Here is an 18,407-nt window from a genome sequence, read left to right as displayed (position 1 = left end):
AGTAACCCACCAATACATACATATATCTCTGTCATACTTACTCTGAGCTCTTTTGGGCCTGTATGGATTGAAAGCAAGTATAGAGTACCCGTCCAGTCTTAAACAAAACAAACAAACAAAAAAAAAACAGAAAGAAAAAAAGAAATAAAAGTCACACGGAGGATTAGTATTGAAAAAGTACAGCAACCTAGTAGACTGTAACCTAAAACTCAAATGCCCCTCTGGGACTGGAAGGTTAGAAGAGATTTCTAAAGATGGAATATACATTAATCAGTTTCTGTAAGAAGGATAAAATAGTCAACATGAAATGGCTACAATGAAACATCTGCTCATATGACAGCAGAGAAATGGTCACAAATGCGAGACCCAAGAAACTGAGAAGGAGACCATTCAGACTCCTTTGTTGGAAACTGACAAACTGATTCTATAACTATCTATAATGACAATAAATTGATAATGCCAAAACCAGAAGCATTTCAAATGAACTATGAAGTTCAAGATACTGAACTTTAATGTTTTCACAAGAGTGATATTATGAAGACTATTCACTATGAACATAGATCCTGAGACTATAACTAATGTACTAAACAACAGAACACACTTGGTGAGCTGGCAAAATTTACACTTGCAGTGTGAAACTTTCTTTTCATTTGCAGTGACACATAGTAAAAGCTCTTGATCGGAACATAAAACTCAAACAGAGGCACTCTAAATAGAGAATGGCGTGCATGCTAAGTTGCTTCAGTCGTGTCTGACTTTTTGCAACCCTATGGACTATAGCCCGCCAGACTCCTCTGTCCATGGGATTCTTCAGGTAAGAATACCGGAGTGGGTTGCCATGTCTTTCTCCAGGGGATCTTCCCCGAGAATGGCAAGACTAGCCATTGACTGAGCTGCTTAACTACTCTGAGCTTCAGTTTACTTTTCCAGAAAATATGGATGATAATAACCCTCAGAGGCTATTGTCAGGGTCTGAGCATATTTATGTCAAACACGTAAGGACTAAGTGCCATACCATATGTGATAAATGGTGTCACTTGTTACTATGATTAGCCACCAAAAAATATACAGAATCTGGCCACTTCTCAATGACTCCACTCCTACTGCTATAGTCAAATGTCCATTATCTCTTCCCCAGTTACTGCAGTTTCTCCCTAACTGGTTTCATGGATATCATGGATTCTGCATCCCCTCCTTCCCTGTGTCCCCACCAGCACCCCCCACCCCAGACCTCACTGGAGGATGAGCACATGAGTTCTCATCCAAACCAGGATACTTCCAAGAAGGAAAGGTGTAACCTGAATAGGAGACTGGGGTCAATGGGGTAAAACTGGGACTGATGAAGGCAAGCTGGGACAGAGGGTCATGTTGCAGCCACACTGCCTTCCTCGATGTCCCCCCAAACGTTCCACACTCACCAAAGGGTCTTTTCACTGGCTCTTTCCCCTGCCTGGAATGCTCTTCCCCCAAGAAATCCGCAAGACTTGCTCCCTCACTGTCTTCAGGTCCTGAGTCAATGACTCTGCTCATTGAAACCTTCCCTGAACATACTATGCAAGTTCCCAAAGATCTTTCTCTATTCTGTGTTTATACCTGCACATGCCTACATGCCTATATCCACAGAGAAACACACACACACAATACCTTTGTATTTTTATCTTCTATGAAGCAGGAAAATATAAGTCCTACAAAGCCTTGATCCATCATCTGGTACATGGCTTGTGTGCGGACATCTGCAAAGAAACAAAGATAAAAATCCACTGTCAGTGAACTCTATCTCCCAGATGTGAAAATATAAAGATACCCAGGATTCAGATTCTAAAAAGACAACAGGGATATATTGGAATGACAATACTCTTGTCAAAGTATAAGCTTTTTCCTTCATTAGGGAAATACTATAGGAGTCAGCAATTAAATAATAAAATGTACTAATGATTCTAGGCTGCCTAGCCCATGACTAGCCCTGCTATGAAACGGAGTGTAGAAAGAAGATGGAAAACTTGTTAGCCCCAAAACACTTGATAATTCCTTGCAGGAGGACTCCAAAAGAAAATAAAAAGGCATGGAAAGGAGACAAAAAAGATTTCTGAGAATAAACTTTTGATGGACAGCTTCTAAAGAAGTGAATATATTAGACCTGATATTAAAGAATGGCAGTGTCAAACTATTACCTAGGAAACCACTGTATAGAATGGCAGTGTCAAACTATTACCTAGGAAACCACTGTATAGAAGTGATAACCAACAGGATCTACTCTATAGCACAGGGAACTCTGTTCAATGTTCTGTGGCAGCCTGGATGGGAGGGGAGTTTGGGGGAGAATGGATACATGTATATGGATGGCTGAGTCCCTCTGCTGTCCACCTGAAGCTGTCACAACGTTGCGAATCAGCTATTGTTGCTCTTGTTCAGTCACCCAGTCGTGTCTGACTCTTTGCAACCCCACTGACTGAAGCATGCCAAGCTCTCTGTCCCTCACCACCTCCTGAAGTTTGCCCAAGTTCATGTCCATTGCGTCGGCAATGCCATCTAGCCATCTCATCTTAATCTTTCCCAGCCTCAGGGACTTTTCCAATGAGTCAGCTGTTCGCATCAGGTGACCAAAATACTGGAGTTTCAATTTCAGCATCAGTCGCCATCCTAATTCCCAAGAAGGGTAGTACTAAAGAATATGCTAACCATCGGACAACCACACTCATCTCCCATGCTAGTAAGGTCATGCTTAAAATCTTGCATGCTAGGCTTCAACAATACGTGAACCATGAAATTCCAGATGTTCAAGCTGGATTTAGAGAAGGGAGAGGAACCAGAGATCAAATTGCCAGCATTCGCTGGATCATAGAGAAAACAAGGGAATTCCAAAAAAACATCTATCTCAATTTCATCAACTACACCAAAGCCTTTGACTGTGTGGATAATAATAAACTGTGGAAAGCTCTTAGAGAGATGAGAATACTAGACCATCTTACCTGTCTCCCGAGAAACCTGTATGAGGGTCAAGAAGCAACATTTAGAACCCTGTATGGGACAACTGACTGGTTCAAGATTGAGAAGGAAGTACGACAGGGCTGTCTGCTGTCACCCTGTTTGTTTAACCTATATGCTGAGCACATCATGAGAAATGCCGGGATGGATGAGTTACAAGCTGGAATCAAGACAGGCGGGAGAAACATCAACAACCTTAGATATGTGGATGATACCACTCTAATAGTAGAAACCAAAGAGGAACTAAAGGGCCCCTTGATGAGTGTGAAAGGAGAGTGAAAGAGTTGACTTAAAACTAAATATTAAACTAAGATCATGGCATCCAGCCCCATTACTGCTGCTGCTGCTAAGTTGCTTCAGTCGTATCTGACTCTTAGCGACCCCATGGACTGCAGCCTACCAGGCTCCTCCATGCATGGGATTTTCCAGGCAAGGGTACTGGAGTGGGTTGCCATTGCCTTCTCCAGCCCCATTACTGCATGGCAAACAGAAGGGGATGGTGACTGCAGCCATGAAATAAAAGACACCTGTTTCTTGGCAGGAAAGCTATGACAAACCTAGACAGTGCGTTGAAAAGCAGAGACATTATTCTGCTGACAAAGGTCCATATTGTCAAGATTATGGTCTTCCCATATGGTCTGATCAGCTATATTATCAGCCTGTGGTATAATGGTTCCAAATTGTTATACGGTTCCAAATCGGGAAAGGAGTACGTCAAGGCTGTATATTGTCACCCTGTTTATTTAACTTATATGCAGAGTACATCAGGAGAAATGCTGAGCTGGAGGAAGCACAAGCTGGAATCAAGATTGCCAAGAGAAATATTGATAACCTCAGATATGCAGATGACACCACCCTTATGGCAGAAAGTGAAGAACAACTAAAGAGCCTGTTGATGAAAGTGAGAGAGGAAAGTGAAAAAGTTGACTTAAAGCTCAACATAAGAAAACTAAGATCATGGCATCTGGTCCCATCACTTCATGGCAATTAGATGGATAAACAGTGGAAACAGTGACAGACTTTATTTTGGGGGGCTCCAAAAATCACTGCAGATGGTGACTGCACCCATGAAATTAAAAGACACTTACTCCTTGGAAGGAAAGCTATGACCAACCTATACAGCATATTAAAAAGCAGAGACATTACTTTGCCAACAAAGGTCCGTCTAGTCAAGGCTATGGTTTTTCCAGCAGTCATGTATAGATGTGAGAGTTGAACCATAAAGAAAGCTGAGCACCAAAGAATTCATGCTTTTGAACTGTGGTATTGGGAGAAGACTCTTGAGAGTCCCTTGGACTGCAAGGAGATCCAAGCAGTCCATCCTAAAGGAAATCAGTCCTGAATATTCACTAGAAGGACTGATGCTGAAGCTGAAATTCCAATACTTTGGCCACCTGATGTGAAGAGCTGACTGATTTGAAAAGACGCTGATGCTGGGAAAGATTGAAGGCGGGAAGAGAAGGGGACGACAGAGGATGAGATGGTTGGATGGCATCACCGACTCAATGGACACAAGTTTCAGTGAACTCCAGGAGTTGGTGAAGGACAGGGAGGCCTGGCGTGCTGCGGTCCATGGGGTCAAAAAGAGTCGGACATGACTGAGCAACTAAACTGATGGTATAATCAGCTATACCCCAATACAAAATAAAAAGTTAAAGAAAAGAAACAGACTCACAGTCTTAGAGAACAAACTTATGGTTGCCAGGGCAAAGGACACGGGAAGGGATAGTTAAGGACTTTGGGATGGCCATGTCCACACTGCTGTATTTAAAATGGATAACCAACAAGGATCTACTGTATAGCACACGGATCTGCTCCATGTCATGTGGCAGCCTGGATGAGAGGGGGCTTTGAGGGAGAATGGATACATATATACGTATGACTCATGTATACGTATGACTGAGTCCCTTTGTGGTCCACCTGAAACTATCACACCATTGTATGTTAATCTCCTGTACTTCAATACAAAATAAAAAAGATTTTTTTCTAAAAAAAGAAGTGACTACAGTAGAATTAAACACTACATTCCAGGGAATAGAAACAAAATCTCACTAAACGGTTATGCAATTTTTGAAAAGGAAGTCATAAACACCAAATAACGTTTGAAAGGATTAAAAATTACCAAACACTGAACAGAGGCCAGGTTGAAAGGTCTGAAGCCTTCAGACCACTATTTATGGATACAAAAGATCCAGCAAAATGGTGCAGAGAGCATGGTTTCATCTGGTGCCTTATGCCCATTTACCTTGTTTTAGATGTTCTTAAAGATACTTTGCATTTATACCTTTTTATCTGGATCAGGACTTTTACCTACCATCTTCCTAAGTAAAAAGGGAACTCCTGACATAGATGATTTATGGGCCAAAATCCAGACTAGGTGAGCATCACTTGCCTACCACATATTTGCAACTCAACATGTCCGAAAGCACAGACTGAATTTCCTCCTCAGGATCTGCTATTCCAAATGCATCCCCTTCTCAATCAGCAGCAACTCCATCCTTCCAAGTGAGAGTGTTCATGGCCTCAGTAGGAAGGCCAGAGGTCCCCAAATGGCAGGAGGAAACCAATTTCTCATCCTGCGTTGTCATGGCAACACCGGATTCTGCGTGAACTTAACTCTATCTTGAACCTTGAGCTCAGCAATGCATTTTTCTCACGGAAGTGTCTTTCTGAAGCTGCCGTAAGGAACTATGTATTTGCTTGGACATTGGCCTGTCTTCAAGATTCTTGGCAACTGTTTTATGGCCCGGGGATGAATCACCCTTCACCAGTGTGATCTCAAGATGCATGTTGTGTGTGAGGGGCCTGGTGCTGTTCTGTTTTGGTTTCCTTTCTCTGATTAGCAACTTGCTCATAGGTATCTAGTTCAGTTCCGTTCAGTCGCTCAGTCGTGTCTGACTCTTTGAGACCCCATGAACCCCAGCACGCCAGGCCTCCCTGTCCATCACCAACTCCTGGAGTTTATCCAAACTCATGTCCATTGAGTTGGTGATGCCATCCAACCATTTCATCCTCTGGTGTCCCCTTCTGCTCCTGCCCAGCATCAGGGTCTTTTCCAATGAGTCAGTTCTTCGCATCAGGTGGCCAAAGTATTGGAGTTTCAGCTTCAACATCAGTCCTTCCAACGAACATTCAGGACTGATCTCCTTTAGGATGGACTGGTTAGATCTCCTTGCAGTCCAAGGGACTCTCAAGAGTCTTCTCCAACACCACAGTTCAAAAGCATCAATTCTTCAGCACTCAGTTTTCTTTATAGTCCAACTCTCACATACACGACTACTGGAAAATAGGTATATAACACCTTGCTAAAAAGTAGCGAGGAGGTACTCTTTCTGCCCCCTTCTGATGTCTGTGTCAGAAGCTTTCTCCATCTGTTTTAGACTTTAATAACACTGTATTATACACAAAAAGCTCTGAGTGATCAAGCCTCGTCACTGGCCCTGCATTGATTTCCTCTGGTCTGGGGGCCACACATCCTGGCATCAGTCATGGCTCATGGCAGCAACCTTTCACAGGGTGCCCCCCATCACCTCCCCACCCTCACTTCCCACAAGTCCCCCTCGATCACTCAGCTCCAGCCACACTGGTGTTCCTGCTTTTCATCACATACTCCAGCCATGCTCGTCCTCGGGGCCTTTGCATTGACTATTCCTCTCTGCCTGGAATGCTCTTCCCCAAGATATTTGCACCGCCCATTCTCCCTTCCTGCAGGTTTTGGATCCCCTGTTACCTTCTCCATGAGGTCTAATTATGCGCCTTAAAATATAAAAACTCTTCGCCCTTTACCTTGATGTACGTCTTTTCATCAGATATCTTAATTCCTTGTCAATTACAACCAAAAGGGCGAACCCAAAAAATACACTTTAGTCTAAATGATGGCGGTCTAAGAGAACTTCCTGCAACTGTGTTGTCCAGTTTTTCTTTCAGCATCAGATGGTCTCAAGGCACAACAGAATGTCACTTCCCATTTCCTGGTGTGAAACAATTGTATATATAATCTCTCGTTCTCTTAAAAACCTTTATTCTGGGGCCTGTGGTCTCTGTTTCAGGCAAGTTGAGAGTAAATGACAGAAGATGAGCGATGATATACACAATTTGTCTTTAGAATATGAGCCCTGAGTTAGCCATACCATTATAATAAAATTTTGGTTCCGCCTTCACTTATTCTGGCTCTTGTCCTAACAGAGTTTCCATCTTAGTTGGTTTGCTAAGAAGAGGACGGAAATGTAATATCCAAAAAAAAAAAATTGTTTGTTGATGATTCTGAGGAGTACTGACTTGTAATTTCTAGAAGAGAATGTTTGTTTAGGAAAATGTAAATGTTTTAAATGACTGGTTATAGAAAACTGCTTAATTAAAACCACAGCTTATATTTGTCATGGGAGGTTGATGGGATCCAACAACTTTGGCGATAAATTACCTAACAATGACATCACTCTAACAGTGCTTCATTTCTCACAAAATGACTGAGCAGGTATCAAAATTAAGAACATACCTACAGTCACATTTCCCCTCTTACTGTGTACTTCCAGAGACAGGAAAGCGAATGTAAGAGTGACTTAAAAACAGTGCCAAGTTTCATGAGATTTACAATATAGGCTGCGCTATTTCAACTGCTTCTCATTTTCTTTTGGAAACCATGAGTAAGTAAGTGAGAGTTGCTCAGTTGTGTCTGACTCTTTGCGACCCCATGGACTATGCAGTTCATGGAATTCTCCAGGCCAGAATACTGGAGTGGGTAGTCTTTCCCTTCTCCAGGGGAATCTTCCCAACCCAGGGATTGAACCCAGGTCTTCTGCATGGCAGGCAGATTCTTTACCAGCTGAGCCACCAGGGAAGTCCCTTGGAAACCATGCCCTTTAGGTAAAATTTCAGTAAGTTAGTTGCACAGGTATGATGTAACTCAACTGTCTCTTTCCTCACCACCAAACTTAAGCTTCCTTTTCCAATTCCTGTTTTCATAAATAGCATTCCCACTTCATGGAACAAAGCAGATCCTGGGGAAACCAAGGCCCCCAATTCACAGAAACCTCTGTTCAGATACTGACTCTGCTACTTAGTAGCTGTCTTGTCTGGGACGAGGCCTTTCAGTTCCGAGTGTGGCCTTAGTTTCTTCCCTTAAGAGCCATGCAGCCCTCATGATTATCTGGAAAGTGTTTCAAGAAGTAGAGAGTGGTTGTAGAGTCACATGCTACATAATATGGAGACTTAGAATGTTTCCTAGATTTTCAACTTGGATGTCTCTGGTGACTTTGGCACGATCCACTTCAACAGTAATAGGCTAGGAGCCACAATACAGTGGGGTGAGGAGTAGGTGTGACAGCATTACAATTCTTGTTACACACCCCATTCTCACAGCCTTCTCTCTCTTTTACTTTTCTTGAATGGAAAAAAAAGTGTCATTTACTCTTTTCATTCGTTAACATAGCTAGGAATTCTTTCCCTATGAAATGTATGTACTGTACATACTTTAAATCAACCTTTTTTTTAAAAGTCATCACTCATTTTTTTTTTCAAGGCCTGCTAATACAGGGCCACTGTTTGACTCGATTCTGAAATGACTGTTTGGAGATAAGCTGTATACAGCAGTTTAACTGGAAGATGATTTTTTCTTTAGTTCTACTCACAGTTCGACCACCACAAATCCTCTTGAGATGGCAGTTGAGAGACCTAATGGATTCTTCTTGTTAATCATTCAAATGGTGTCTGCCCTGCAACTTTAGATATTCAATTGTACTCTTTGTCCTTAAAAGAGTTTTATTGATGAATACTGTGGCATCTTTTTTCGGTATTGTAATAAGCATGAGACAAAAATGCTATATAGAGTCATCCCTCAGTATTTTCAGGGGATTTGTTTCAGGACACTCGACTCCCAGGGCTGATACCAAAATCTGCAGAGGCTCAAGTCTCTTCATTAAAATGGTGCAATATTTGCATATAACCTAGGCACATTCTCCCATATACTTTAAATCATCTATTATTAATACCTGCTGCTGCTGCTGCTAAGTCGCTTCAGTCGTGTCCGACTCTGTGCGACCCCACAGATGGCAGCTCACCAGGCTTCTTTGTCCCTGAGATTCTCTAGGCAAGAATACTGGAGTGGGTTGCCGTTTCCTTCTAATATAATACCTAATACAATGTAAATAGTTGCAAATACTATAACAGTTGCCAGCATGCAGCAAATTCCCGGTGCTCAGTTTGATGAGCCAACGAAAAAATTTGAATGATGTCAGTAATTTCAATAATTGTAGGATATCAATATTAATTTATCAATTTTGATAAATGCACACTGTGACTATATAAGAGAATTCTTTGTATTTAAGAGAGTCACACCAAAAGAGTACTTAGGGGTAAAGGGGGATTAGGATCTGCAACTTACTCTCACACACACATGCATATACATACACGTATGTAGACAAAGAGTGATACAGCAAACGTTTCGAAATGTTAACATTTGGAAATCTGGGGGAAGAGTATTCAGGAATTATGTGTACTATTTTATCAACTTCAAGTCTGAAATTATGTCAAAATCAAAGTTAAAAATACCACTATTCTTGTTGCCACAGGTTCCAGCTTCCAACTTTTTCTCTTCCATCAAACAAAGAGTTTTGATCCACTCCCTGGGATTGCGGCAATAACAAACAGGGTGAGGAAAGATAAATTTAGAGCAGGTACATTTTAGAAAAGCTCTTCCAGGTGACTGAAAGGTAGCCTTCACCACATGAAGAACCACGATGCCTAATTTAGGGGAATTCATGTCACAGGGTAGATTAACACACAAGTTTTCTAAACCACTGACAACTATGGCTAGGACGAGAACCTCACAGTGGAGAGACCACAGACCTAAGAGACAGATCTGGTTCAAACCTCAGCTCTGCTTACTCCTCACTGACGTGAGGGGGGAGACCTCTAACTCATGGGGTAGAGGAGCAAACATTCATTTCTGCAAGTCAAGTTATTCTACATCTTTCCGAAGAGTCAGGTACAGACAAAAGATGACCACGATTAGAGAAAAGGGATAAAAATCAAAGGAGAGAAAACAATTTTGTTAAATTATACTAATTAGAGGGGTGAGAAAGTAGGTTCAGAGCACGAAGAGCTAGGATGAATGATATATATGTCGAAGAGAAAAGGTAAACATCAAGTCTGTAAATGTCCCCCTTCACATCTTTGATTCTTCCGAATGGGAGTGTACCGGACAGGCACAATCGGCAATTTTCAGTTACACAGTTTATTTATTATTAGCAATAAGTTTCTATTTGGATATCAGTCAGTTGTCAGGTTTTAGTCCTGATTTCCTGAACAGTGTCAAAATGAAGTGCTGAAATTTTATCTCTGTGAACAACAAATCGATATGACATAAATCAGTACTTTTAAAACCGCAAAAAGAAAATAAGGACATCTGCTTAAAGAGAGGACTTCCCTGGTGGCTCAGATGGTAAAGAGTCTGCCTGCAATGCTGGAGACCAGGGTTCGATCCCTGGGTTGGGAAGATCCCCTGGAGAAACCATAAGCCATGTAGTGGAGAAGGAAAAATGATATTCATTTCTAAAAACAATAAATACTGCAACCCCAGAATACTTACCAACATGTGAAGGCCAGACAGTTATATGGGGATGGGAGTGATACCAACCCACAACTCTCATGGGGCGACCCGTCAGTTCAGCCAACCTGTGTGTCTGTCAAGGTATTTTCAACTTGTGGAAACAAAATCTGTCATGCTAATAAGGGCTCAGAGAGCATCTTAAAGTTTCAAATAAACCCGTTACAATTTAATGTCAACAAGTCTATAAAGGTCAAAGGTCAATGCTAAAATTTTCCACACTTTTCATCTAAAGACGAAGGTGTTTCTTTTAAAAAAAAAAAAAGCAGAATTCATTGGGCTTCCATTCTTGGATACAGTTACAGCCTCTTAATCCAGTTTAGCTAGCATTTGGATGTCACATGATTAACTTGAGTAATCTTCCATTCTCTCTCTGGTCCAACTTATCCTCATTCTCTTAAGAAGTGCAAAATTTTGAAAAAGTCATGTGGGGGCTTCCCTGGTGGCTCAGTGGTGAAGAATCTGGCTGCCAGTGCAGGAGACACAGAATCGATCCCAGATCTGGGAAGACCACACATGCCATTGAGCAACTAAGCCCACGAGCTGTAACTATCTGAGGCTCTAACTTGAGATAAGATCTCAGCTGAAGAGAAAAGGCTGTCCCCTTCTGTTGCTGGTTCATTTTCCTGCAAATGACTTACATTGAAACCCAACAGGCCTTTCTACACAACTAAGTCTAAGATGACTTTTTAGGGAATTCCCTGGTGGTCCGATGGTTAGGGCTCCATTCTTCTACTGCAGCACCATCAGTAAAAGACTAAAAATAACCTCAACATCTGCATGAGGTAAGCCCATGCATCCAGGGCTGTGTTATGCAGGCTTAAGAGTGAGGTATCTCTATATCGGTGGACAATTCTCTAGGTACAGTGTTATGTACCGTTACAGCTACCATATGTATTCAAAACTTTGTAAAAAAGAAAACATTCTTATATGTTTCTGTATGCAAAGAATTCAACCATAAAGACACATGAAGACGTGATAGTCCTGGTTATGTCCAGGGAGGAATGGTTGGGGAACTGGGGCATGGAAGCTGGAGGGAAATACTTATTTTGTACACACTATTGTACCTTTTAAAAGTTTCTACCATGCATGTTTTCTAGTTTTCAAAGTTACTTTTCAATTGACTAGAAGATTAACTTATTCCAAAGGAATGATAAATTACTAAAACCACTGATGCAAATTTGATTTGGTATGGTTGACCTGTGGAATCCAGAATCATGGGAAGCAAATACCCCATCTGATTGCTTAAGCAAGCAACTGGATCTAAGGAGTAAATATGAGAAATAAGGAAAACAGTCACCAGGCAGAAAAGGAGCAAACAGAGGAACCTGGAAGCCTCAGAGCACATAAACACTTCTTATCAACCAGTAAGGATATCTCTGCCTCTGTTGAGGCTGCAGACAGCTGCTCTGGAGAAATTTCCACGCGATCCTTCCTCTTATCGGAACGTCGCAGGATGATGACAGAATGAATGTGAACAATTCTGACGGTGTCAACCTACAGGAAAATCCACAGAAATGTTTACTTCTGTCTCTCTCCAATAATTATCTCCTCCTGCAATTAGAGGACACATCATATTACACTATCAGGTTAAAAAGTTGCCATCTTAGAAAACTGGGATTTTTCTCATGCATGATGGAATGTCTCAAATACATCCAAACTCAATATATACATTTCCAAACAAAATGTGAGATTTACATCAAGGGAGAACTTTGGCAACAAGTAATAACCATTTGATTTCCAACTCAGTGCAAAAATACAAGGCTGAGTGCCAACCAGCTAACATGCAGTTGCACAGCAAGGATCATACGTGAAACTACATTAAAATAATGCAGTAAATAAATGCTACAGAAGCATAGAGAAAACGAATCACTTGTATTGAAAAAAAAAAAAAGAAAGCTTTCCAGAAAAGGCAGCCAAGTGTATCTTATCTCCTAATTGTTGTGTGTATGCACACTGATAGACAGAATTTCCATAGATGCCAAATCTATGTCAGTAAGATGTTTGGGAGGCAAACTGGCCAACTGATTGAAATAGAGGACTCAAGCTGGAATGGCAGACAGGCTGAGAAATGTTAGAGTGGAAATATACAAGGTCTTGGGTAGCAAGCCGTGGTCTGCAGGATGACATCCAAGGAAGGAGACTATTTCAGATCACTTGACCGTGAAGTACCAGCCTGTGTGTATGTCCAAGATGGAAGAAACAGACTGGAGAATCATTCAGAAGAATCTGCAAGATTTCAGAACTTATGCAGCCTAAGTGATACAGGCCAGGAAACTGTCAAGGTTGAAACTCACAACAGAGGAGGCAGATCTAAGCTTAGAAAGGGTCTAGGAGAGGGAAGATGAGAGCATTTTCAGATGAGCTGAACTCAGATGAGAGTCTGGAAATCAAGGCAAGGAATCGTGTGAGGACAGGGAACAGAGATCCAGGGTGAATCCCGGGGTGCTCCCATGGTTTAGGATGGGGTACAATAAGAGGAATGAGGAAGGGAGACAGAGGGGTCAAAAGCAGAACGATGAAATGGTTGAAGAGTTTCAGGAGAAAAGGCGAGTATGGAATTGCCAGACACTGCAAGGACGAGGGTGAAATCTGAGACATTTGAAGCAAGTGATAGACCCTATACTGTGCAGCAAAGCAGCCTTGAGGCACGTGTGGCTACTGTGCTTCACCTGTGGTTCCTTTTCACACCTTTTTTTCCAACCTCATGAGCTCTTTCACGGACTTTAAATTCCCTGCTCATCCTATAAAGAATGAGTCCTTCTCCCCTCCCACACAACTTCGCTTATTGCACACACATATCTGCTAGAGCTTACATGTGTTCTATTTGTTGACAATCTCCTCCTATACTAGAGTTGGACCATAAAGAAGGCTGAGCAGTGAAGAATGGATGCTTTTGAACTGTGGTGTTGGAGAAGACACTTGAGAGTCCCTCGGACTGCAAGGAGATCCAACCAGTCCATTCTAAAGGAGATCAATCCTGAATATTCATTGGAGGGACTGATGCTGAAGCTGAAACTCCAATACAATGGCCACCTGATGCGAAGAGCTGACTCATTTGAAAAGACCCTGATGCTGGGAAAGATGGAAGGCAGGAGGAGAAGGGGATGACAGAGGATGAGATGGTTGGATGGCATCACCGACTCAATGGACATAAGTTTGAATAAACTCTGGGAGATGGACAGGGAAGCCTGGTGTGCTGCAGTCCATGGAGTCACAAAGAGTTAGACATGACTGAGCGACTGAGCTGAACTACCAGAACATCTCATCCTCTGTCGTCCCCTTCTCCCGCCTTCCATCTTTCCCAGCATTGGGGTCTTTTCCAATGAGTCAGCTCTTCACATCAGGTGGCCAAAGTACTGGAGCTTCAAGAGACATGAATTTGAGCAAACACTGGGAGGTAGTGGAGGACAGAGGAGCCTGGCGTTCTGCAGTCCATGGGATCACAAAGAGTTGGACACAACTTAGCAAATGAACAACAACAACTACTAGAACACAAGCTCCTTAAGGGCAAGCAACATGTTTTAGTTATTTTCTAACCCCAGCCACCGTACAGTTATCTAGCAGGCACAGAGGATACAATAAAGAAAATCAGGGAATTTCCCTGGTGGTCCAGGGGCTAGGACTCTGCACTCCCAAATCAGGCGGCCGGGGTTCAATCCCAAGTTGTGGAACTAGATACCACATGCTGCAACTTAAGAGTTCACATGCTGCAACTAAAGATCCCACATGCCACAACTAAGACCCAGCGCGGCCAAATAAATCAATGTTACCTTTAACACAAAAAAGAAAAGAAAATCAAAAGTAGAGACAGAAAGAAATTCGACTTTCCAAGGAGCAGCAAGGCAAGAGCTGACTTTGGAACAGAAACAACCAAGCATAAGAGAATGGGTGACACTTTCATGTGCAAAAAATCCAGGAGATCATTATTAGCCCAGAAACGATAAAAAGAGAAAGGAAAATCTCAGGTATGACAAAGTGAAGAACACTGTAAAGGGTAAAATATGAGTAAATACAAATACAGCTAACTGTACAGAACAGCATGACAATGTCACGTGGGGCTTAAATAGCATATCAATAAAATCCATGCAAATAGTAATCCAAAAGGTGGGAGGATGAAATGAAATTTCAATGTTCAAAGTTCTACTGTTATCAGGGAAATATTAAGAACAGTAATTTGTGTTCGACTAACAAATCAAGAATACCTATTGCAATACGTAGGATAATAACTACAAAAAGAATTAAAAATATTATATCTAATTAACGGAGGATCACAGGGAAATAATATACTGATGAATCCAAAAGAAAGCAAGGAAGGAGAGAAAAAGAAAAAAAAAAGTCAAATAGAAAGCAAAAATATGACAGTTATAACATATGTATCTATAGATCTGTGTGGTGTGCATGTTATATATATATATATAAAATTACATTAAATGTATTTGGACTAAACAGTCCAATTCAAATGATTATCAGACTAGAGTTTTTTAAAAAAACTACAGGCTGCCAATAAGAGACACACTTTCAAATATTAGTACACAGAAAGGGTAAAAATAAATGGATGGAAAAAGATATTCCATGCCAACATTAACTAGACAGATAAGGTTGCTCAACTCATGAAGTTTCACATCGAATGTGCATGGTACAAACTGACAAGAGAATTCAAGATAAGGACATGGACTCTGAAAAAATCAAATTACATCATTAAACTATTTTAACAGGAGTTGCTGCCCAGGGTGAATTTTCTCTCTTTCTCTACTCAGAGAAAGGTTTAGTGCCTAAGAGGAATGAAAAGAAGAAGTTTAGGATAGGGTGGTGAGACCAGCCCAGGTCTCAAAAAGAAAACAAAATAAGCACAGAGGTCACAGAGGACTGACAGATGTCTGCGAAAGTCACAGGGAGCTGAAGGGATTGAGGAATAGACTGTTATGGTCATAGTCACACAGGAAAGAAGATATTCCAGCTGGACTAGATCAGCCCCTATGCTTTTCCAGTTCCTTTTGCATTTCTGCCTTGGTACAGATCAAAGGTTAGCAAACTACGGCTGGCCTGGTCTCCCTTGGGCCAAATCTGGCCATGTTCATTCATTTATCTTCCAGTAGCTGTTTTTGCACCATGCTGGCAGAGCTGAGGAACTACAGCAGAAACTGTATGGCCCCCAACACTAAACATATTTACCATCTGGCCCTTTCCAGCAAGTCTGCACCCCCTGGCATGTTGCCCAGGGATCCTGGGCAGGTAACCCTAATTTCCTACTGCAGGGGAGGTATGCCAATTCAAACAAAATGTGTTTATCAAGTCTGTATGATATGTGAGGCACTGCATGAGGGCTAAAGTATACAAAGATAAACAGGATACAGTAGTCACATCCGGGAAGAGAGACAGGTTGACAACTTGAAGACAACATCCCTGATGTACCCTAATCAATATGCTACAGGCCAGGGCAGGTTCCTTTAAGGCATCTGAACTGAACTACAAGGGAAAGGGAGTCAGCCAAACAGAGAAGGATAAGCAAGCAGCCCAGACATAATACCCAGAAGACAGAAGAAGTGAAACAGCACAGCATCATCTGGAAACTGACATCATTTGTCATGGTTAGAACTCGGACCCACCTAGAGACATGTAAGGAGAGAAACAGATATGAGGTCAGGAAAGATCCTGACTGCTTTACTAAGAAGACTTCATCCTAAAAAAATAGAAAACCCACTGCCTTTTCAGCAGACTTGTACCAGAGTGCTGTTCTCAAAAGATCACATCCTAAGCAGTTACAAGAAAAACCTACAGGCAGGACAGTCTCCTGGCAAGGAGACCGAGGAGATGCTGTGGTTCCCAAATGTGGCTGCATGTGAGAATCACCTGGGGAGCTTTGCAAACTGCCGCCACACAGGTCTCACCAAAAACCGAGTCAGAATCGAGATTCTGTAGTGACTATTGCACAATTCCAAGATGCAGCTAGGTATGGGAACTACTATGGCAGAAGGAATGTTGGAGGAGAGGGCTTGAGGAAGAGGAAAGTTTTGAACACTAAACATGGATGTCCAGAAGGCAGTGGAGTATGAAGTTCTGGAGCATGGGGTAATTTATATGAACTAGCATCTACCAAGCATTAGCAACCAGTCAGAATGGCCAACATATACTGGCTACGCCCCACGTGTTGGGCATTTGGAAAAGTGTTTTTCATGTATTAACTTAATTGAACTCTCCCCATAACCCAGGGAGGTTGGTACTATTGGAACACCCATTCTGCAGATGATGTTTTACACAAATTATGCAGATCCAACTCTCTCAATTCTAGGAAGCTGGCGGCTATCATTATCCCTGTTTTAGAGATAAGGAAAGCAAAGCTCACAGATGTGAAGTCACATGGCCAAAGTCACACCATAAGTATCAGATAAAGTGTTTGCAGACAGATCTGTCTAACCTCAATGTCTGCTGCAGGTAAAGCCACAGGGAAGTTCATACTGGCCAAGGAAACATTATGGGAAGAGGAAGTGAAGGCAGAAACTTGGAGAATACCATATTTGAGGCAGAGGAGAAAAAGTCTATAAATGGTGAGAGGAAGAGAAGGAAGGAATAGGTAGACATAGCTATTAAAGGAAGGACACAAGAGCAATTAACTACAGAACAGACAGAATTGAGATGTTATTTTTCCTTCCTTTCTGAAGAAGACAGTAATTGAAGCACAGCTGTATCCTAAGGGAAAAAAGCCAGATCACAGGAATAGGTTGAAGATTCAAAAGAGAGAAAGGATATTTGAGAAGCAAGGTCTCTGAAGAAGCTACAGCTTTAGACAGGAGTAGATTTCTTTCCTAATTATGGGAAGAAGCAAGGCAAAGTGGTTTAACATGGAGAGGATTGTATGTGCAGGTTATAATTAGATGGAGTTGTTGCCTGATAACTTTTATAACCTTCATCATCTGCTTCATGGGAGGACAGAATTCACTTTTATTGTATTTTACAGAAGTGTTGGTCTACGACACACTGGGGGAAAAATTAACTGATCCTAGAGCTAAAGGCGGAGAAGGCAATGGCAAGCCACTCCAGCACTCTTGCCTAGAACATCCCATGGATGGAGGAGCCTGCAGTCCATGGGGTCGCTAAGGGTCGGACACGACTGAGCGACTTCACTTTCACTTTTCACACACTGGAGAAGGAAATGGCAACCCACTCCAGTGTTCTTGCCTGGAGAATATCAGGGACGGGGGAGCCTGGTGGGCTTCCATCTATAGGGTCACACAGAGTCGGACATGACTGAAGTGACTTGGCAGCAGCAGCAGAGCTAAAGGAGATCAGTCCGGAATGTTCATTGGAAGGACTGATGTTGAAGCTGAAACTCCAATACTCTGGCCACCTGACATGAAGAGCTAACTCATTGGAAAAGACCCTGATGCTGGGAAAGATTGAGGGCAGGAGGAGAAGGGGACGACAGGATGAGATGGTTGGATGGCATCACCAACTCAATGGACATGAGTTTGGGTAAACTTTGGGAGTTGTTGATGGACAGGGACGCCTGGCGTGCTGCAGTTCATGGGGTCGCAAAGAGTCGGACACGACTGAGCAACTGAACTGAAGAGCACAATTAGGTTGAGAAGCATGATACTCGACCACAAAAACTGGAGAATAACAGACAAGGTGGGGCAGGAGTGCAGACAGTTTGCCTGTAAGCAGAGAGGGGTTGCCTGAGTGACTGTTGGGACTTGGGATAAAAAGATACAAGGGATGCGAACCAGCCAAAGTCTCAAGGAAGATGGGAGAAGGGCCGCAAACCCAGCAGAGGCCAGCGAGGAGGAGAGCTGACGGCAGTTACTCATTTCGATGGAGT

General features: G+C 42.2%; 1 protein-coding gene across 3 annotated transcripts in view; it reads right to left on the bottom strand.

The window, feature by feature from the left end:
- Positions 1 to 18,407, bottom strand: part of BRCC3 (BRCA1/BRCA2-containing complex subunit 3) — an 86,096-nt gene that overhangs the window by 65,673 nt on the left and 2,016 nt on the right. For all 3 annotated transcript variants that reach the window (XM_055437950.2, XM_055437952.2, XM_055437951.2), the window contains 4 exons: positions 11,966 to 12,085; positions 10,571 to 10,658; positions 1,645 to 1,733; positions 42 to 97 (listed from right to left, as the gene is read on the bottom strand). In XM_055437950.2, coding sequence (XP_055293925.1) covers positions 42 to 97; positions 1,645 to 1,733; positions 10,571 to 10,658; positions 11,966 to 12,085 — 353 coding nt within the window. The remainder of the gene's footprint in view (positions 1 to 41; positions 98 to 1,644; positions 1,734 to 10,570; positions 10,659 to 11,965; positions 12,086 to 18,407) is intronic.

This window comes from Moschus berezovskii, chromosome X (genome assembly GCF_049115385.1).
Source record: "Moschus berezovskii isolate FMDL1 chromosome X, NW_MosBer_1.0, whole genome shotgun sequence".
NCBI lineage: Eukaryota > Metazoa > Chordata > Mammalia > Artiodactyla > Moschidae > Moschus > Moschus berezovskii.
This window is presented reverse-complemented; position numbering and strand designations above follow the sequence as displayed.